Source organism: Pelobates fuscus, chromosome 6 (assembly GCF_036172605.1).
Source record: "Pelobates fuscus isolate aPelFus1 chromosome 6, aPelFus1.pri, whole genome shotgun sequence".
Lineage (NCBI taxonomy): Eukaryota > Metazoa > Chordata > Amphibia > Anura > Pelobatidae > Pelobates > Pelobates fuscus.
This window is the reverse complement of record NC_086322.1, coordinates 214179262-214202299: the sequence shown is the minus strand read 5'-3', so window position 1 is coordinate 214202299 and position 23038 is coordinate 214179262. Positions and strand designations below refer to the sequence as shown.

General features: G+C 38.0%; 1 protein-coding gene across 1 annotated transcript in view; it reads left to right on the top strand.

Moving 5' to 3' along the window:
• Positions 1-8532: 8532 nt before the first annotated feature.
• The window catches only part of LOC134614688 (inactive tyrosine-protein kinase PRAG1-like), a 33716-nt gene continuing 19210 nt past the window's right edge, over positions 8533-23038 (top strand). The window contains exons 1-3 of the mRNA XM_063458728.1: positions 8533-8673; positions 18462-18869; positions 20047-21581. Coding sequence (XP_063314798.1) covers positions 18531-18869; positions 20047-21581 — 1874 coding nt within the window. The 5' untranslated portion in view covers positions 8533-8673; positions 18462-18530. The remainder of the gene's footprint in view (positions 8674-18461; positions 18870-20046; positions 21582-23038) is intronic.

Sequence of the window (23038 nt, the reverse complement as noted above, 5' to 3'; positions counted from 1 at the left end):
GTAAAGTTCTCTGTCTAAATACCTGGGATTTATTATTATTATATTTATATAGCGCCAACAAATTCCATAGCGCTGTTCAATGAGTGGACTTACAGACGTGTAATTGTAGCCAGACAAGTGTGACACACAGTAACAGAGGGGTCGAGGGCCCTGCTTAATGAGCTTACATGCTAGAGGGAGTGGGTTAAAGGGACACAATAGGTAAGGGTAGTATTAGGGAAGTAGATGGGTAGAATAGTATTCAAGGAAGACTTAGTGTGAATTGTTGTTTTTTTTTTTTTTTTAATGACAGTTGCAAGAGATTAATCAGTTGGGAGCCATTAACAATTTAATTGATACACTTTTGTGAAAAAGGGAGTTTTTAATTATTTTTTGAAGGAGTGGAGACCAGGTGAGCATCTAAGGGAAAAGGGAAGGGAGTTGAATAGGAACGGTGCAGCCCTAGAGAAATCTTGAATGCGAGCATCAGAGGTGGGAGTACAAACAGAGTATAGACATAGGTCTTCAGCAGAGCGTAGGGGCCTACACGGGACATACTTGTGTACTAGGGAGGATAGATAAGTGGGAGTAGCAGTGTAGAGATTTGAAAGCAAGAACCAGAATTTTATATTTTATACTGATTTTAACCTAATAACGCAGGGCCAGCTTGGACAGTGTGTTGCCTGGATCCAAGGATGAAATGCAGCAGTGTGTGTTTAATGGATGCAGAGTAATGGATATTGTGTGTGCGTGTGTGTGCTGCAGTATGTCAAGGTGATACATTGTCTTTTTGAGTGATTTTGGATGCAGTGTATGTGCTGGGAATGTAGTTTGTATGTGTGTGTGCTGGGGATGAATGAAGTGTCTGTCTGTGTGTGCAGGGGACCAAGTGTTTCTGTGTGCTGGGGATGGAGTTAGTTCATGTGAGTTTTCCCCTGGACAACTTGGGAAGGGGGAGCTTGACTGCTGCCCGTGCTTAGTGGGCTGAATTAAAATGGATAGTAATGTTGCAAAATGGATAGTTTTGAAGGATCCTAGTAGAGGAGACTTACCAGTCAGCAGAGTCAAGGAAAAGGAGCAAACTGACTTTCCCGCCCTCCCACCCTGGCTTTGGGTCGTTTGTGGTTTAGGGTCTTGTTGTGTGTTTCTGTTTTGTCACAGCTTGGCGGTATCCTGGGCAGCACAGAAGGAAAAAGTATAAAATGACGAGTCGCTTTGGGGAGATGACAGCCTGCACGGGAGCTGATGGCAAGTGCCAGCTGTTTAGGCTCTTGGAAAATAGTTGGAGAACTATCTGTTGGACTTCAGCTTAACAGCTGACAGGGTTTTGGATAATGTTAAAGATTGATATGTTAATAAAGCTGTGGCCGTTATATGTGTTATGGGTCAGCAGTCATGTGCTGGGGATGAAGTGTGTGTCTGTGTGTGCTGGGGATGTAGTGTATCTGTGTGTGCTGGGGGTGTAGTGGCACACCTCTGCTATCAACTCACAGCCATCCTGCCAAATTCCCTGGCACATACCTGGCACTGTATCTAGCCTGTTCCTACCGCTCAATAGCAGTTGGTAGCAACTTTTACCTTCCTCAGCCCCGCCATGCAGGAGGAGGAGAAAGCTGAAGGCATGTAGAGTAAGGAGGAAAGAGCGGCTGCTGCGGTAGGGGGAGAGGGAGCGGGAGCTGCGCATTTCATCTGCCCCTTCCTCCCTGGCTGAGTGTGAGTACGCTTGTGAGGCGAGGGTTGTCTCAGCTGCACAAAAGGAGCGTGTGACTGACTGACTGCACTGCACCGGCCAACACGGTGTTGAAAAGTGCCACCCGGAACAGACCGTCCACACCCCCAGTTATGGCACTGCCAACTGCTGTTAGTTAATGACAGGGGCAGCATGGAGCCATGGTACCATTGGGACAAGCCGTCCCTGTAATAATATGCATGCTACAAGAGTAATTTGCCAAAGAGAGCAATGAAAGATTCAAACGTGTATATATATAAACCAAATACTATAATATAATAATAAAGCTAATGGACATTTAGTAATGAAATAAAAAAACAAAAAATATCCTTGGGCTCAGACTACCACTACGCAGCAATGGCTATAGTATTCATGGACCTAAATGCATAAAAAATACACATTTTTTCAAAAGTTACCTGTGCACACTTTATCATTTGGTTCTTGGTACCACTGCAATGGTCATTAAAGTATAAGCCTATTATGTAAGTCTTACATTTTGAACTTTGTCTATGATTTTAAAAAACATTTTTTTTTGTTCTGATGCATCCATAATAGTTGTCAAAATACTCCCTGCAAAACCTACAACAGGAAGACGGATAATCTGTATATTATTAATAAAACTATCCAAAGTTATCTTTGTTTCTATTCTTCACATATTGACGTTGTTATCACTTTAGCATACTATGGCTTTAGTCACAAATTTGTGTTTTTACAGACTATTTAGATAACTTGGGTCCCACATTTGTTTCAATATTTGGGCTACAATTGAACGTATCTTAGCTAATGAGATTTCCAAGAAGCAGCATCAGGTGACTTATGTTATAATACACTATTGCTGGACCTCAAGCCACGCTACATACAAATCATTTCCTGATTTTTACTACTTATTTAAACTCAAAAGAGGAAATTGTCAAGAATATCCACTAGTCCTCTTAACATCTTCAAATCTTTTAACCTTGAGCAAGACTTGTGGTTGATAACAGTGAAAAGCTCAGAAGAAATACCTAATTACAAAATAGTAGCAGTAGCTGCCAGGGTCACTTTAAGGCATTGTTAGATCTTGGGTACAACACTTAAAGGACCACTAAAGTCACCTAGATCACAACCTCAAAAAAGTGGTATGGGTGCAGTGGCCTATTAGTATTAACCATTCAATGTAAAATATTGCAGTTTTGTAGAATGTTTCCATTGCAGGGTTAAACACACCTCTAGTGAATGTCCTCCTGACAATTCCCTGAATTATCCAAACCATTAGCCACACCACCACTACAACTCCTTTAAATAAGTTAAAAAAAATACAGAAAAAAAACAGACTGCACAAATAAGAAATACCAGATAACGTATACAGATATGTATACACAATACTATATATAAAATATTGAGATATAGCAATCATAAAGAGTCCCAGCAGAAAAAGTTTTGTTTAGATATAAGAACCTTTTGAAGGTAGTGCTTTTTTGGAGTCAGTCCTTAGTGTTCAAGTAGACAAAACATTAGTGCCGATAAGGAATTATGTTGTTGGTATCTCATTTGAAATAAAACACCAATGACAATGTTTGAAACTAAGGTTACAATATAAATAAATGTACAACAGGATTCAGAGTTTAATCAGAAAATTAACCTTGCCAATTCTTATAAAGCTGTTATTACCTTCAAAAGTCAAGAATGTGGCCTTGGAATGTAAGGAAGAGGAAAATAGCTACAGAATTAGGAAGGGTTAGTAAATATGCAAAAATGACAATTATTCCCTGAGGAAATGCTGATACCATTTCCTCTGGAGAACAGAAAGTACATAAATTCTGACATGAATTTGTTTCTCTGTGTTCTGCATATTTCCTGGTATAATGTTGATGACTTACACATCAATGTCCATGAGAGGAAAGCCCCTTCAAGGGGTACTCCAAGCACCCACAAGTTACATTCTAACTGCAGATTCGGTTACAATTAGTAATGCTGGGAGATTTATTTCATTGATCTTCTTCAGGTTTTGTTTGTTAAATAATGATTAGGATAGAGTATTCCTCATAGGTCTCTCTTTCTGCCCTCTCCTGTTTTGTCTTTTTGTCCCAATAATGCTGCTAGGTTATGCTTTTGGAAGTTTTACTTATAGCTTTGTACAGTAGAATTAAATTCCAACTCTCACAAACATTTTTGTTTTCGTAAATCACTTTTTATGGGATAAGATCAGCAGTGTTATAGAAAATGAAGAGAGCAGCGTGCACTTCTGAGTCACTTCCTGTTCTAGTGACTCTCTGCAGAAGCTGCAAAGTCTGGTGATTTGCAAAAGCAGGTTTATCTCACGTGAGTTTCTCTTTTATTATTGTCATTATTTTAATTTTTAATGTGCTTCTTTTAAATGTTTTGTTAATTCGTTGAAAAATACCTGGATCAGTCCTCAGAGTGTCCCCTGAATCATAATATTTATTCAAGTAATCTTCTTCTATTTTTCTGATTTATTTGCATGTATATTTAAATAAATAAGAATATCAATGATCCTGAGTGATTCCATGGTTACATACTAACAACATACTACCCATATGTACATAAAAACAACAATACCATATTATTGCAGAGCACCTAACTAAATACAAAACATTTATTGCTGCAGAGCAATTCTGAATTAAAGGGACACTAAAGTCATCAGACTCACTACAGCTTATTGTAGTGGTTCTGGTGTCTATTGCAGGTCTCTGCAGGCTTTTCAATGTAAACGCTGCCTTTTCGGAGAAAAGGTAGTATTACCTAGCTGTCTAGTAATACCTCTAGTGACTGTTACCCTGACAGCCACTAGAGGTGATTTCCTAGTCCAGTGCTGCACAGTGTGCAGGACTGGCATTCAGGGTCTCTACATTCTACATGGAGACGCTAAATGTTCCCAATAGGGATACATTGACTCAATGTTTTGATGTGCATGTGCAATAGCTTCCCAATACTTTTCTATGGGTAAGCTTTTGATTGGCAGAGATTATAAAGATTGATCATTTCAGCCATGGAGGCGGGGCCAGCAAGAGCAAGAGCGGCGCAGGGTGAGAAAAAAGGGCAGCACAAAACCAGGATACACCACTGCACACACACCAGCCTCAACCAGCAAGTCACTCTCCTGCAGACAACTGGTATGCTAACAGAAGGATAACTGCAAATATAAAAAAAAAAAATGTGTTAAATTTAAATTTGGCATAGGCGATGGAATTTTGCAGTATTACCTGTATAATTAGAAATGTCCCAGCATGGGACCAGTGAAGTTGGGTCTGGTTCTACAATAAACCTTCCCCCCTATGCCTGAAGGGGTCAGGGATTGAAATGGTCCATTGTCTGCTCCCCATGCCAGAGATTGTACATTGGAGAAAGCAGCCCCAAGGAGCAGAGATCGGTTTTAGCCAAGGAATACAGGTGTCATCTCTTTTATGTTTGTGCTACTAGAGCCACAATTACCTTTTTAAGCTGAAAGATCTGTGAAGTTTTGTGCATAAAAAAAATAATACTTTGTACATGCACCCTAAGCCAAAGGTTGTGTGTGGCTAATTATGAGCATGTTAGAGAGAGCACCACTAGTTTGGACTAATGTATGTTAAAATAACTAATGTGGTGTGATGTGAGTGTGGTCGATTAGGTATGCGTGAGAGAGAGTATCTTAAAAGGGAACTATCACTTCTCTAGAAATGACACCTTTGGATTAAAAGTTGAAAATCACCTACAACTATCACCTTTTTAATGTGATGCTTTGTTTTCTTTTTTAATTATATTAAAGATTTAGCAAATTGAAGCACAATCCAGTTTGATCAGGACAAGCCAGGGCAAACCCCTCGCTCTCTCTCTCTCTCTCTCTCTCTCTCTCTCAAAGCTGCAAAGGATAGAACTTCTAACAATTACCATATTCTTAGGAAACCACTCACAGAGAAGGTTGTATTTTTAAACTTGATTTCACTTTTCACAAATGCATTGTGAGGGGGCAGTAAACAGTTCCTCTTTAAGATATATGTGAGAGTATGGTTAACTGAGATAAATGTGAGAGTATGGTCACTACTGAAAATATTGACTGGTTAAATTTTCGGCCTTATTCCCAACCTTCTAGGAAAATTTGTCAAATCATATACTTGTTACATTTGTCCAAATTAGTTTGACACACAGAACTCTTTAGTCTTCATTAAAAAGTTAGAAAATGTTTTAATATTAGCAAATTATGCAAAGAAACTAAAATAGATGTGAAAAAAACTATTGCTACTTGACTATACTTGTGCCACTTGACTATAGTTGTTTTACATGTACAAGATGTATGTCCACCTATCTTTTTCCATTTTCTCTTTGTTTCTTTCTTCCTTTGGTTTTATTGTATTGTGGAATATCTAATAAACTACAAGTAAAAAAAATAAAAATAAAAAAAAAAGACTATTGCGATGACTAAATTCAGTTTTCTAAAAAAAAGAAAAAAAAAGTAAATCATTTCTTAAAAGAATGGGGTCAAGATTTTTTAATTTTCTTTTTTATTATTCTAGTAAAAACAAATCAAAAGAAAGAATAGAACAAATAAGCACCGAAATCATCAAAATGGTGTACTGACTGACTCGAAAATTGCTATTAATGCATGCTTCATGCAAAAGGGAGTTTCTATAGAGCTATAACTTATTGACAGAGGATGGTTTGTAAGTATTTTTTTTTTTTTGTGTGTGTCCTTGAATTTGAAAAAATATGGTCACCTAATGTGTTCAATTGCAGTTAAACAATGTGCTATACAATGTGTTATGTACTATTACTCTAAAACTTCTTGAGGCTTAATATATGGGTTATCTACTTGGTATAACAGTCTCCTTGTGGCTGCATTTACAATTCTTATCTTTCCAGCCCTCCTCATTACACCTTCATCTACAATCACTTTACTGTGATCCAAGACAATAGGAGGCAGTGATTACATTCTTGAGTGGAACATGACTAATTGTACTGCTTTCTTTAAAATGCAAAACAGATTTTGATTCACTATGAGGAAAATTAACTGAATAGAGATGCTTTTTGGGGGCAATGGGGCATATAGTTAAACCTCAAGGTGAGATTGGGTGTAACCAAGGAGTAAACAGTTGGGATCCTGGTATGTCTTATAATAAGTCCACTAACAGCTTTCTCAGACAAATTAGATCTAAATAGTTTCCTGCAGATTCTGATATAGTGACCCCTTTCCCCTTAAATTAGTGCCTCTAGTAACTTGCCATTTTAACAGCATTCACTGTAAGTGACTTGCACTGAAGATGAAGATGACTACTCAACTCAGATAGGGAAAGTATGAGACTTATGTTGCCTTTTCTAATGTAAAATGAGGAGTTATGTAGGAAAGAAAAATGTTTCCACGTGGTGATTATGCCACACTTAGCATTTAGATTTTGAATTGCTTCAGCTTGGCCTTATTATATGTTACCCTTGGTAAACCAAACCTATAAACTTGTTGAAGCTAGAAAATTCAAGAAGCAGCACTAATTGTGAAGATTGAGTGTGTTACAGTTAAAGTAGAATTTTGCCTCACTTTTCTAGTAGAATAATCACTTTGTAAATTTCCCCCATTGGGAGTTACTTCTAAAGTTTAGTTGTGGTGCAAAGTTCTAAACCTGGAGACGTTAGAAAATTGAATGAACATCCCATTGTTCTTCATTGTGATTGCACCATTTTCAGAACTGTACCCTAGATTGACCTTTATAAATAACTCCTAAAATGGCTGAATGAACACATTGATTTTAAATGAGAAAACAAGAAAAAAACAACTTCAATTGATCAATGCCCACCTCTCCATCTCTTCTACTGGATAATGCTGGATTACTCAGCATACAAGATATTTGTACACTAAATACAAATCGCAGTGAATTAAATTTAAAACTGAATTACAAAATTATGACAAAGCACAGATTTGGAGGGGAGAAAAAGTCTTTTTAGGCGGTAGTCACATTGGTTTACTCACTAGAGTCTAAATAAATCCCAAATCTAAAGAATAGAAAAATGTATCTGGGACAATCAATTTGGAGGATAAAGTGTAGAATATATTTTTAATATTTGTCAAGATCAGAATAGGTGTAAATGGATGCTGGGTTAGATAACGTTTGTAGGAAGATATTTGTCAATTCTAATAGACGTTTTCATACCTAAACGCCGCCATCAGCATCATTTTTTTTTATATCTGACCCCATAGGGGAAAGGGTTAACTCTACAGAGGGATTATATATATATATATATATATATATATATATATATATATATATATAATACAATTCCCATTATTTCATTCATATAAATATATTATAATAACTTTCCAGTAGGCTGCCTACAAAATATAGGTATGTATATCTATAGGTGAATTCATTTTGCACATTAGTTTTTTTTACATATTTCGCAGTTCCATTTTCAATTTACCACAGAACCTTTATAAGCGAATAAACCCCACAGTATTTTTTATCTCATATGTTGCACTATTTTCCAATACACATATTTCTGAGTAAGTCATTTATTAAATTCAGGCCATTTTGAAAGTCACACTGCTCTCACTAATTTTGGAACTTTTGACACAACTGACACAAAGTCGTGCCAAAATAGGTGAAATACAGTATTTCTCCAGGACACAGTGGGTTAATGACTCTTCCTTTTGTTTGTCAAGTCTTTCCTAATGTAAAGAGTTTAATTGCGCTAAAACAACCAGGTTTAAACGGACAAAGTGTGTCCTGTGGGTGGAGAAACGTGTTCGGGACCCATACTGATCCTGTGCAGTTGGATAAGAGAAGTTTTCAGCCCCTCCTACTATTCTCTACCTCTAAGCCTGCCTGTGTTCGCTGTATCAGTGTGGATCGGGCTGTCAGCTCAACCAGTGCACAACTTGGACTAATTGTGCTAAAATCTAGAGAGTGGCACTGCCAGCTTCTTTACTTCCCAGCATCCCATCCGCATCCCTGGATTACTTTATACCGAAGACCAACTCACAGAGTTCTAATCACCAGGTAATGTGATACAAACTTATTTTTATTGAATGAACACATGTTAGAACTGACTTAGACACATAATGTATTTATTCATATATAAACCATTCTACCAGCAAGGATCCATTGCGATTTCTCTAGTTTTCAAGTATATAAAAGGGCACCCCATGTTCTCTTATAGCGTTGATGCCTTTAGTTGTGCATATACCGTATCTCCTGTATGAACTGCAATAGGAACTTGTCCAGGCAATAGCTTATTCCATTCACTTTTCTCCTGTTGTCTGGTGTTTATCCCACCCCTTCCCCCAGGCTGCTAGCAGAGAAAGGGTTACACAGGGCATGTGTGCTTCGGTTACTTATACCAAGGGGCTGGGGGAATAAGGAGGGGTGGTGGTAGTAGTAAAAAGAAAAAGACAGAAACACCATTGGTGTTGCATTTCAACCCAAAACAGAGATTTCTTTTTCTTTTGTTAATACAGACAGTGTGGGGGTCCTTCCTTTTTTTTTTTTTTTTTTTAAATTGGATGTGGAGATTACTCAGAGTTTGACTATATTGGATTTCATTGGGCAGACTGGTTAACCAGGCACAATTAAAGTCAAGAGAGATTTGAAGCAGGGAAAATTGATCTATTAAAGTGGAAATTCAAGAAAGGGGACTTGTTAAAAGGGAATTTCAAATTGTTTGCCCAAATAGCTGACTTGGGAAAAAAAAAAAAATCCCCAAGTCAACTTTGAGTGGTTATTTTGGCCTGAAAAGTTTCAATTCCATTTGAATTCCTGACAATTTAGTCTTTAGTCAGTAACCCTCTACAGATACATCAGGGGTTTTGCTGTGATCTAGGGAGATTAGAAACCGAAAACATGATTTAACATCTGTAAAATCAACCCTGCAGTATAGAACTTCTATTACTGTGTTTGGTTTTTTAAGGGAACTTTAAGGCAACTGAGTTAACCTTTTACATGCCATACACATTTGCTTCTGTTACTGTTCTAATGAGTACATATATGTCCATATACAAATACATTAGTTTTTAGTATTCTCTATTTGAACTTGATTCTGTATACTAGTAATTCACCTTAGCTATGGGTATTAGCGTTTCTCTCGGTTTGGGTTGTATTTTAACTCTGTTCTGTAAGAATATTTTCTTAACATTCTGAGACAGTTGTAGGAGGAAATACAGAACCCACCATGTGACTGTTTAAACCACCAGACCCTGACTTCCAAAGTTATATGTTAAATGTAACCACTGTTGTAAGGGAGTTTATGTGCTAAATTTTAATTTTGGGAATTTTTATCGAAAATGGACAAGCAAATGGTAACATTTTAGTCCAAAACTGAGCATGCTTCCCTATTTTAGTCTATTTTTGACTACAATTTGCACATTTATTGTCTAATCTGCACAACTTCCAGTTTAGCAAATAAACCTGACCACAAAATTAGAGTCAGAGGCAGATTTATAAAATTTTCATCTTTCTATTGTATTGTTCTACCCAGACTTGTCCCTGTTAATATACTGCCAGAATATTGTGTGGTATGCATTCACTCACAGATTTTATACACGACTTAAGTGGTATTCACCAACACTCCACATTTATAGGGTACTTGTTTTTATAAAAGAATATACTGTAAACCTTTGTTTCGTGGCTGCTATTCTGCTTCATTTCTAGTTATTTTTCACAATATTTTGTTTTTTGTGACCTGATTCAATCTGGTTACATGTCTAATAGTGGACGTGTGCCATGCACTTTGCTGGTTCAGTAAGAGGATGTGTGGCAAGGCTACCAAATGGCACTCTACAACTAACTTCTGAATTTTACACCCATCCTAAAGAGTTTGGTTTCCTGCTTATTCCAATAGCTGGTAATCATTGCACCTTTAGGATTCCATTATGTATTTTATTACTGTTTATTATGGGGTATCCCTGTAATTAGACCTCTGTAGGTTTACCATAATTGGAGTACTGGATCGTTACAGAACTCTTTTCTTTAGTCTTCTTGAATATTAGACGACTCCTGCTGGAGTATTTTGTAAACCTCATAGTTAAAGCTGAAATGAAATAGGTATAGGACTGACCATCTTCACTATGCTCAAGTAAATTAACATTCCAGGTAAAAGGATGAGTGTAATGCATATTTCATCTCCCAGTAAAATAACAACATGATTAGCTTAGTACTTGTTGTCTAGATTTTGTAGAACTCAATTAATATAATTTTTTTTAAATCCCCTTGCATCTTATTAACTTCTATGATAAACATGCACACTTGCTATTCTACAAAGGCATGCTCAATAATTTGCTATAGAAAACTATTTTAAGACAGGTAATGGCTGATAGAGTGCAACCAATAACCAAAAGAGGTTGAAAAGTTGCTTGGGAACTTGTATAAAAGTAGGACATTCAAGGACTGGCTTTGGAAATAGTAGTAGATCTCTGGGTATTTTTGAGTGTGCAACGTAATACATGCAAACCATACAGGTGTGAACACCTGTTTCATAGAATATGGGTAATGGGCATAATATCAAAATCAAGTTGCATCATCAGGTACTTTGCACTTTGACCTCTATCCTTGTTATCATACTCCTCAGATACAGGAGTTGTTACTCATTTATAGTTTATTGCTATGTTTTAACGCAGTTGTTTCCTCTCATATACTTTTCCAGTACCTACTACATACATGTAGTGTGTGTATATGTGTGTGTGTATATATATATATATATATATATATATATATATATATATATATATATATATATTTATATTTAGTAAGATTTGCCAAACTATCTTGTCCTGAAAAGGTTAAACAATATAGTATGGGGAAACAAATATTGGAGCACTTAAAGGAACACTACAAACCTGTCATGTACAGGTCCCCCTTCCTATTTTACTTCACTTTTTCCAGCGCCAAGACTCCCTCGGCTCTGTTCACCTCCTCAGACGTTGTCCAGAAGGCATGGTCACCTCTGGCAATGGTCCATTCCAATGTTCTATATAGTGGACAATTGGAGCACATGCATTGCATAGGAATCCTATGTTTTCCTCTGAGCTTCTGAGTCGCACAAGAAAACTGCCACTGGAGGTGTTTTTAACCATGAAATAAAGGCATAGCATTTTCTACAAAACGGTAATGTTTTACACTGCAGGGTCAAAATGACAGAACCAGTCCACCCAAACCACTTAATTGAGATGATGGAGTGTAGGTGACTTTAGTGGTTGTTTACTAACTTGTGCAACCACCGTTGCATAATGCTTTATTCATATTATTGGCTACTTAAAAAGATGTTGGTTTGTTTTCCCTCTTAACGAACAGTGTAGTTATTTTGGATAAAATTGTTGGGTTATTCTAGATTTTCCTTCGTTGTGGATATAATAGTGTTTTGCTAGAGTTCCCATTAGATTTTCCCCAGCAGTTTAAGACAAAGACACAGAGTCTCATGTGAAAGGAGTGGAATGCAAACTGATCAGACTGTTCAGATAGGGATCCACAGAAATTCCTGTCATGTTTTCACAGCAAGTCAGTATCTGAAATAAAGTGCTAGTGTGTTTACAAAAAGCTTTACACTGGGAACAAGTTGATTGCATTTTTGTTTACACGTGATGTTGGTTCAGCATAGCAATTAATCATAAAAGTCTCCAATCTTTTTACATTTAATGTTTATAGTAGTTGTCTTTGGAAATGTCAAAACAATTGGAACTCCTCAAAAGTACTTTTTTGTACTATAGAAAAATCAGCCCTTTGGAACTTCAAATATTTGGGAGCATGGTGGAAGATACCATCCACTGTGCTGTTGTGACAATCCTGGAGTGTGCAAATGCAGACTAACAAAGGCTATATTCTGCACCTTATACAATTGAACTTTTTTGGGGTTTTATATACTTTTAATTGCTAAGAACTAAGGAAATTGCAAAATTTAGGTCAAGATGGCTGAATTGGGAAAAAAAAAATGTTCCAAATTTACTATTATTTCCAGTTAGCTTGTATGGTCTAAACTTTGCAATTCCTACCCAATCAGTCAGTAGCTTGGTGAAAAAAAAAACTTTGTCTCTCTGAAAGTTCAAAGGCAGATAATTCATGTGAATTCCTCTGCAATGAGTAGTTTGATTGGTGCAGCAGTGTTGGAAGTTTTCATTGAGCAAGCAAATACACAGATTTTTGTTAACTAAGTCATTTGATCCATTGTTAAAGGACCACTATAGTGCCAGGAAAACATACTCGTTTTCCTGGCTCTATAGGGTCCTTGGATCTCCCTCCCGCCGGGATCTAGGGGGAGGAAGGGGTTAAACTCTTACCTTTTTTCCAGCGCTGGGGACTCTCCTCCTCCTTTCCCCGTCATCGGCTGAATGTGTATGAGCCGCGCACGCTAGGGATCGACCGATATTGATTTTTTTAAAGCCGATACCGATAATCTTTGAACTTTCAGGCCGATAGCCGATAACTTGCCGATATTCTGTACATTTACCATTTTGAAAAATAAACTATTTCTAACGGTAAATGCACAAAATATACATGCCACATGTAGTGGATGAAGTGTATTTAGACAGGGGAGCTGTGTGTGTAGTGGATGCAGTGTGTATTTGTGTAGTGTGTAGTGTGTGTATAGTGAATGCAGTGTGTGTGTGTGTGTGTATAGTGAATGCAGTGTGTGTGTGTGTGTGTATAGTGAATGCAGTGTGTGTGTTTGTGTAGTGTGTATAGTGAATGCAGTGTGTGTGTGTGTGTGTGTATAGTGGATGCAGTGTGTGTGTGTATAGTGGATGCAGTGTGTGTGTGTGTGTGTGTGTATAGTGGATGCAGTGTGTGTGTGTGTGTGTGTGTGTGTTTGTGTAGTGTGTGTATAGTGAATGCAGTGTGTGTGTGTGTGTGTGTATAGTGGATGCAGTGTGTGTGTGTGTGTATAGTGGATGCAGTGTGTGTGTGTGTGTGTGTGTGTGTGTTTGTGTAGTGTGTGTATAGTGGATGCAGTGTGTGTGTGTGTGTGTGTTTGTGTAGTGTGTGTATAGTGGATGCAGTGTGTGTGTGTGTGTGTGTGTGTTTGTGTAGTGTGTGTATAGTGGATGCAGTGTGTGTGTGTGTGTGTGTTTGTGTAGTGTGTGTATAGTGGATGCAGTGTGTGTGTGTGTTTGTGTAGTGTGTGTGTGTATAGTGGATGCAGTGTGTGTGTGTGTGTGTTTGTGTAGTGTGTGTGTATAGTGGATGCAGTGTGTGTGTGTGTTTGTGTAGTGTGTGTGTATAGTGGATGCAGTGTGTGTGTGTGTTTGTGTAGTGTGTGTGTATAGTGGATGCAGTGTGTGTGTGTGTTTGTGTAGTGTGTGTGTGTGTATAGTGGATGCAGTGTGTGTGTGTGTTTGTGTAGTGTGTGTATAGTGGATGCAGTGTGTGTGTGTGTGTGTGTGTGTTTGTGTAGTGTGTGTGTGTGTGTGTGTGTGTTTGTGTAGTGTGTGTATAGTGAATGCAGAGTGTGTGTTTGTGTAGTGTGTGTATAGTGAATGCAGAGTGTGTGTTTGTGTAGTGTGTGTATAGTGAATGCAGTATGTGTAGTGTGGGTAAAGTGAATGCAGTGTTTGTGTAGTGTGTGTTTGTGTAGTGTTTGTGTAGTGTGTGTATATAATGCAGTGTTTGTGTGTATGTATGTAATGCAGTTTGTGTAGTGTGTATGTAATGCAGTGTGTGTGTGTGTAGTGTGTATGTATGTAATGCTGTGTGTGTGTAGTGTGTATGTATGTAATGCTGTGTGTGTGTGTAGTGTGTATGTATGTAATGCAGTGTGTGTGTGTGTTTGTGTAGTATGTATGTAAAGCAGTGTGTATGTATGTAATGCAGTGTGTGTGTAGTGTGTATGTATGTAATGCAGTGCGTGTTTGTGTAGTGATGTCATCTGTGTAAAATTGGGGGGGGGTTATGTTAATGATTATTATTTTTTTAATATTTAAATTGTGTTTGTGTTTTGTTTCTTTTAGTCCCCCCTCCCTGCTTCTTACCAGGGAGGGGGGATATAGTATTCCTTGGTGGTCCGGTGGCTTGTTAAGTTCCTGGGGGGGCCGGCAGCAAGCGCTGACTTACCTTGCCAGCAGCTCCTGCAGCTCCCCTGTGTAAATCTTGCGGCCCTTAGTGCCGCGCGGAGCGTTGCCATGGTCTCGCGAGATTTAGACAGGGGAGCTGCTGGCAAGGTAAGTTAGCGCTTGCTGCCGGCCCCCCCAGGACCGCCGTGCTTAATGAGCCTGGCGGTCCTAGTAGGTATTATCGGCAATATCTGTAGCTATATTGGCCGATACCGATATTGCCGAAAATACCGAATATCGGCCGATTATATCGGTAAAACCGATAATCGGTCGATCCCTAGCGCACGCATTCAGCCAGTCCATAGTAAAGCATTTTTCAATGCTTTCCTATGGACGCTGGCGTCTTCTCACAGTGAGTATCGCGGAAGCGCCTCTAGCGGCTGTCAATGAGACAGCCACTAGAGGCTAGATTAACCCATTTGTAAACATAGCAGTGGACCTGGCACCCAGACCACTTCATTAAGCTGAAGTAGTCTAGGTGCCTATAGTGGTCCTTTAAAGTCACTATGTATCACCTGCTACATAAATGTCATTTGGGCACGTAATAAATATCCCCTCAATTTGAAATGATTGCAAACAGACTGCCAGAAGATTTGCTTGAATTAGCCACAGGGTAAGGTTAGAAAAGGTTTCGGATCTGAGTGAGTCACCTTTCTTTAATTTCAGTATTACTTATCAAAGTGAGCCTTAGGCAGATAATGTTTTTTGTATTTTTATGCCAAGAGTTCCTTATAAATAAGGAAAACATGCATAATACATAATAAGCACATTCAAATCTTTAAATGGGTAACACCGTGGCATTTTATTTGGGACTTAATGCATTTAAAAGTAGTTGAAATGCTATTTATAACTTTTATACTAAAACCTTTACATCTAGGACATAATTGAAAATGAGAGAAATATAAATGTATCCTTCCTGGTAAAATATTTTATAAATGAAACCATATTGATTTAAAATGTAACTAAAAGCAAGTCTGCCATAAGGGAAAATCGCCAAACTACTTATTTAAAACCATCTGAATTTCATATGAAACAAGGGGGTGACTTACCAAGCAATACATCGACAATAAGAATACAATAACAAGGTGGAGAGAGGGATAAGTGATTATAGTTCTTTTGCTCCATAACAGTCTTCCAGCATATCCACGGTGTTAATAAGTGAGCAAACTACTCTCTGCACTTATACTTGATCAGTCAATCAGATCGTTAGGTTGTACTACTGGCAACAGCATGTTGACCAGAACCCCTACACCAAAAGGCTGCCGGCCAAACAGAATTACACAGTGCCGCTGCTGTTTGCCCACAGTTATCGGCAACCACATTAACCAGTTAGTTAAGCTGTAGTGGTCCTGGTGTCTAAAGCAGACAAATATTAATTTCAAAGCAAATGGACCGAACCTTGTCAATAGAATGACAGCCTTCTGAATTCTAAGACCCCGTTGGAAATGATTTTTGTGGTCACTGTTCGCCCAGGGGGGGTCTCTATTTGATTACAGTACAGTATATACAGTATTTTTGTATTGTGAAATGTTTACTTTCTGTATACAAGCTGTTTGACAGCTTATGTTTGGTATGAGGTGTGTTTTGTTGAAAGGCAGGCGATCAGTGAATTTAATTGGTATGAGACATATTTAGCTTTTATAGAAAGCTATATATAGATAGAAATGAGGTTGCTTGACATAGCATTTTTGGTGAAATAAGATAGCACACAGCAAGCTGTCGATTTGTTATGTTGTTTGGTTTGCAGGTGGGAATCTGCATTCCAAAGATTGATTAGATAAGTTTTGCCACCCATGTGGCAATCAGCCAAGACTTTTCATTTTACTATTTTCAATTAAATACTTTGATCTCATATATGCTTTTAATTGAATTTACCTATTATCCATGCAGTTTACCTCTTCATCCCAGCTGCCTGGTAACCCTTATACATGCAATGAGCCTAGGCCTAACTAAGCTGTTACTAGAGCACTAACTCAAAAGTGTTAGAAAGCCACATTCTATAATAATGTGGGCACGGAAAGAGTTAATACATGACCATCACCTTTTAATTAGAGTTACAGTGATAAAGATTGACAGCAGTTAGTGCTGTATTCAGCCCTTTGAAGCATGTATAATTACAAAATCAATTAGGCTAGTAAAGCTGTGAAATGTTTTCAAAAGTGCTCTTTTGATATGTTAAATATGCAAGGTGTAGATTCTAATTGTCATTAAAATGAGAAAGGAAGTGACCCTCATTGTAATGAGATGGTGGAAACAAGATATTCAACACTCTAAAACCTAAATTAGTATTTGAGAGCAGAAGATGTGATCGTAGGGAGGTTCTGCAGTGGTAGAGTTTGCCAAGTTCTGAGTAGCAAGTGAAACACACGCGGGCTTATTTACTTAAGTAAGCATTTATGCAAATTTCTAATTTAAGGGTTACTCCAAGCACAATGACCATGAGTTTAAGTGGTCATGGTGCCTGGAGTCAGTATGTGCAGAATTTCGCTATGAGACGCTTGAACAAGAGTTTCTAATGTCAATTCTATGCAAATTTCTATGTACAGAATTGCAATCATTGGCAGTCAGCTGACGTTCTCAGCCAATGAATGAATGGCCAACCTGATTGGCCTGTATGCAGCTTTGCAGGTGCTGGATGCACGCCACAACCAGCATGCTGTAGTAGTTATGGTGCTTGAAGGAACACTCCACACTTAAAAAAAAATATAAACATACATGAATTTACTTATGCATGCTGTCATTGGGGGTATATCTAAAATCCACTTGCAGCCCTTTGAAAATTTAAAATTTGCTTTGAATTCTCACTTTTGTTAATAAACCTGGCAAAGGAATATTCATAAATACAGCCATTTTGAAGGCAATTGTCTTTGGCTACATGGGAATTATGAGTGCATAGTGATGGTCCTTCAAGGTAACTTGAAAACATTTTGAGTTTTGTTTGCCTGAGTCTCATATTACAACTAAACATGATCTTGGTCAGACTGACTTTTAGAATGTTATAATTGTAATTGCCTCATAAATGATTTTGTGGAATTGTTTAAATCATTTAAAGGGACACTCTATGCACCCAGACCACTTTATTGGATTGAAGTGGTCTGGGCGCACTGTCCCTGTTCCCTTAGCCCTGCCATGTAAATCATCACAATTTTAGAGAAACTGCAATATTTACATTGCAGGTTTAATACTGCCTCTAATGGCTGCCTACCAGACAGCCACTAGAGGCACTTCCTCCTGTATCACAGAGTTAACACTTTGCATGAGGACATCCATTGTCTTCAGATCCTCCACCCCCACCCCCCATAGGAAAGCATTGATTCAATCCTTTCTTATCGAGTAGGCCTCATGCGCATGCACATTGGGTTATGTATTGGCAGAGGAGGAGGCCAACCCAGCGCTGAGGGACATTGGCGCTGGAATCAGGTAAGCCAAAAAAGGACTATTAACACTTTGCTGCTGCGAGGGTGTGGGAGGGGGTGCAGAGGGACATGATCGATGTTAGGTGTACAAAACTGTATTCCTAACACCCATTTTAAATCTGACTTAAAATCAAATCTGATTAGTTTTATGTACAGTAAAATCCTGAAGAATAAGCTTTTACAACATTCTGTAATATTTTCCATCAGGCTACCAACTTTGTTTATTTTATAGTGAAATTCTATCCGAAAACCAGTTGCTGAGTATTTCAAGATTTCTTCTAAACTATCATTTAATAGATATTGTTTAGTGATCAAGACTTCTCCTTTTCCCCCTTAGGCCTGTGAAGGTGCCTCCATTATTTGCGAAAGTTGTGCACAAGATGAGAGACAGGATTCCACACACAGAATGCACAGAGCCGTTAAAGTGAGCAGCCAGGGCTTGAAAATGTCTGTGTGCAACGAATTTGTGGAACACATCTGGAAACCTGGATCCTGTAAAAATTGCTTTCACCCCAGAAGTGACCACCGAAATTCATCAGCTCCCTCTGATGGAAAAGTCGGCAACCTGCCAGTATTGCACAATCTTAATGGGATTAGGATCAAGTCGGAGAACTCGCAACAGGACGATGACATTGTAATTGCTGCTTTATATTCCAAGCCCACCATAGCAGTAAAACCAACAATGATTACCTCAGATACTGCTGAAATGTGGGCTGAACTCAACGGCACAGAGACCCTCACTCAGGTACGTTGCAGAGTGTTATAGAAGCAGTATCTGGAGTACATTTTAATCTCATTATATGAAGTTAAAGAGAGAAGCCATTTATAATAGAACATATGCAGATTAAAGTTAGATATAATAACACTATCTGGTAATATTGTATGGATATGTTTTTTTGTTTTTTTTTCTTGAACAGGATTTTCGCTCACTCTATTACGGTATCAGCATAGAGATATAAACTAAAAGTGTGGCGCTTACACTTTCACAGTGCCTAGTAAAATGGTACACTTAAAATAGTGGGGACACATTTACGTGTAGCTTGCAACACAGGGTAAAAACGATGCAGACTGTACATTTGCTTGAGTTTCGGTATTTCACAAAGCATAGATACGGTAATTAAATGTTTTACATTTTATTCTTGTTTTTTATGCTACCCTGGTTACTGTATGAAGGAAATCTATCTATTTAATTTGTGGTTTATATATAATTCCTGTTTTATCCTCCCTTTTCAGTTGTGTATTATTTCTGTAATGATAATCCTCAAAAATTGGATGTTGAAAATGGATCCTACTTAGTGTGCTGCAATGCTATATATAACGATCGTATCTCATCATGCAGTTATAATGTTTAAGGGATACTGTAGTTACCCTGACCACTTACAATTTTTACATTACTGGGCTTGAATGCCTCTAGCGGTTGTCACTCTAACATTATAGACGTTTCCGATGAAATAGCAAAGTGAAACTCTATTTTAATCAGTCTCAGAAAGACCATATGAATAAAGCCGTGCAGCATTTTGCCATACATGCTTACCAGCTTCCCAATGCTTTCCAATGGAAAGGTACCAAAGAGGACTTTAACTTGCCTCTTAAGGTCAGTTCAAGTCCTCTTTAGTACCTTGCAGTCGGGAGCCTAAACAGCCAACTATAGACTTAGGAATAAACATTTGTGTACATTTGATTACACTAAAGTGTTTAATTTTGATATTCTATGTATTACTTTTTTTGGTTTTGGGGCTGAAATCAGGATTTATTATTTTTTCATTATTTATAGAAGGGGGTTTATTTTTAGTTTGTGTGGTTTTTAACACACACAGTTGTGATATATTATTTTGTTTGCCACATGCATTATTAAAACTCTAACATTAGAAACTAGACTCTCATTGTAATTTTAATTATTTATTGATTTCTTGCATTTTCAGGTCAGTTGGAAATTGTCATCAACAAGCAACACTGTTCTCAAATCTGGGGATATTCCAAGGGTTATCCTAGAAAACTTGAAAAAACCCTTTAATCAGAATTACAGTTTGCCCCATGATAACACATCCAAATACCTTTTTAACAGACTGCAGAATTCTGAGAAGAATATGGAAATAAATGCTGTGAATAACTTAACGTATGTGAGCCATTTTGGTGGCCAGGCAGACAAGGCCACTTTTATAAAGGAAAAGTTACCCATATCTTACAAGGAATCAAATCAGACGAAGAGCTCAGGAACTCAGTCTCCTACAGACAGGTCATCTCCTCGTGGAACTTTACTTGCAAGGGAAGGTAAGAATGGCACTGGCTTGCTGAACCCCGAAATCCAGGATCAATCAAGATATGCAAGAGATATTAAACTTAAGAACAACTTGAATAGCCCTGAATCTGGAACTGAAAAAAACCTACATCTTAGTAAAATTAAAGTATCAGTCCATTCTGAGTCAGATACCAAGTCAGACACTGTGTCATACATTAGTGTTAAAGACATCCCAGTTGCAACACCTACAAATACAAGTTCCCACACTTTTGAGTTTCAGTCTCCTAAAGTCTACACGCAGAACTCTGTTGCACAGACCCAGCAATTCACACACACGGAGGCACTTGTACAGTCTGAGACTGAAAAAAGCCAAAGTGAACCAATTTATGCAGAAAGCACTAAACGAAAATGTGTCTCAGGTAAAACTGGAATGGTTACAAAATCAGAATGGAAAATAGAAAATGATGCTGCGAAAAAGGAGAACTGTACAAGTGAAGACAAGCAGCTGTCTTTAAGCAATGAACGAACTTACCAAGAGTCAATGACACAAGTTTCAGCAAAAATAACTGTTATGGCTGCCCACACAGAAGAAGACAACAGAACAATCTATCTGAGCAGTCCAGATTCTGCAGTTGGTGTCCAGTGGAACTGCACCAGTCCCTCGTCAACGTCAGAAAGCTCGTCTCCTACTTTTTTCTGGGGTGAGCGAAGCAGAGACATGAAGTCCTTTGAAGTAAGCAAAAATTACAATAGTTCTTTTTTCCATAAAAACCAAGGTAACAACAGTCCTGTTGCATCACCAAAGATCATTAAACCTGAAGAGATTCACATGCGAATTTCCTCACCAACTCAAAGTTCGGGATTTTTGTCTTCCGGTTCTCATCAGAAGGATCTGTTGGAAGCACATGACAGGTGTTTGCCATCTGGAGACCGAAGAAGGTTTTATCAGGCAATGAAGAGTAGGCAGTGCAGGATTGATGAGGAGGAAGAGGAGGAGTGCCCCGTCACTCAGCAGCCAAGGACAACTGCCGTGGCCAATGGACCACTTGTGAAGTCCAACACTGTTTGTAATCATGATGAAAGAAGCCGGTTGGAAGAAAATAATTCCTGGAAAGGAATGAGTAAATCTGCATCTTGCCCCATTGAACTTTCCAAAGTAAATGATAATCCTGAAGAATCCAACCAGCCCCCACCTCCACCACCAAAAAAACAGCCCAGGTGAGTGTTTGTTACATTTGAAATTGTGAGTTTTGCATATGGGTTGATGAAGGGCTGTTGATATATAATTTTTTTTGTTTGTTTGTTTGTTTTTGCCCCAAGTCAGTGAAGAGTGAGAGGAAAAATAAAACACAAAAACCTAGTGCAATTTTTTATGTTTGCTGTAGTTTCTGTAGGCTTTTTTGCAGACAATCGCAATGTAACTTGACCAGTTATAATGTCCGTAACAAGGGGGGAGATTTATTCAAGTGTCCAGTTCTGAACATGGTGCAGTCGCCATGGTAATCAATGAAATCACCTGCAACATTCCATTGCTTATTCACTCAACTTCTGCAAGAAGAACCACTTTACCAGTCACCATACTTTGATACAGTTCTCTCATACAGATGGTACACACAGATGATTAAAACTAATGGCATTCAGATTTGGTTCATATAAAACCTGCTTAAAGTCCGTAACATTAAAATTATGAGGGATGCCCTCATACGTTCCTATAGTATTCTCCTTTCACTATCCACAACAACGTCTTAAACGTTCTCACGATAATTCCAAGTAGTGTGTTAGGATCATTTCATCTGCATGATTTGTGTAACTTCTCTCTGTTTGCATTATCATCACCTTTTTCTGAACATCCGTCACTACATTCCTTGCAGTCATTGTGCAGCAAGGTGGCTTTCAAATCACATACACCATGTACAAGTGTATGGCTTGATAGGTCCTGTCACTGACTTGTGTTGAGATGAATGAGGTAATTGACTCAGGACACACAAAAGGTTGTCTGTTAGATCAACACTTCACTGTGAATCTAGTCTTCCCTTCTGGTAACACTGACAAATGTGAGGTTTGGCTGAGATAATCACATATCTGAATAATTATGTAAGATCTATATTTAATGACAAGGGAATGTATTTTGAGTATATCCATTACTGAAAATAAATTCCATTCAGATCACCTGTATTGCGTCTTACAATTAGTCATGGAGATTCTATGTACCTGTTAGACAAATGTCCAACCATTTACTGCTAATTTTTGCTAGTTTGTGGTTTATTACTTCATGTCATCGTCATGAGCTGGGAGTTGGTACTCTCAGAATTTAACCTATAAATCAGCATTAAAAAAGAGCACACAGAAATGTGGGTTTGAAATCTGAAAACTTGAAGACCAACTATGGCCATTTGCATTGTTGTATAGCATTCTGGAAAAGGTGTTGAAAATAGTTAAGGGCAATTTTTTTTTCTTTTGTTGCCACCATGCTATGTGATCTGATAGGTTGAACATTTTAATAGCAGTCTTTAACTTTGTGTGTGTGTGTGTATTATAAAATGTCTTAAATGTGGCAACGTAATACCCCTATATCCCTGCTTGGTTTATTATATATTCAGTATTCAGTTTGCAAACATATTCAGCCATAGGGCATTTTACAATTGACATTTGCTGGTGGATGCCATGCCAATAGA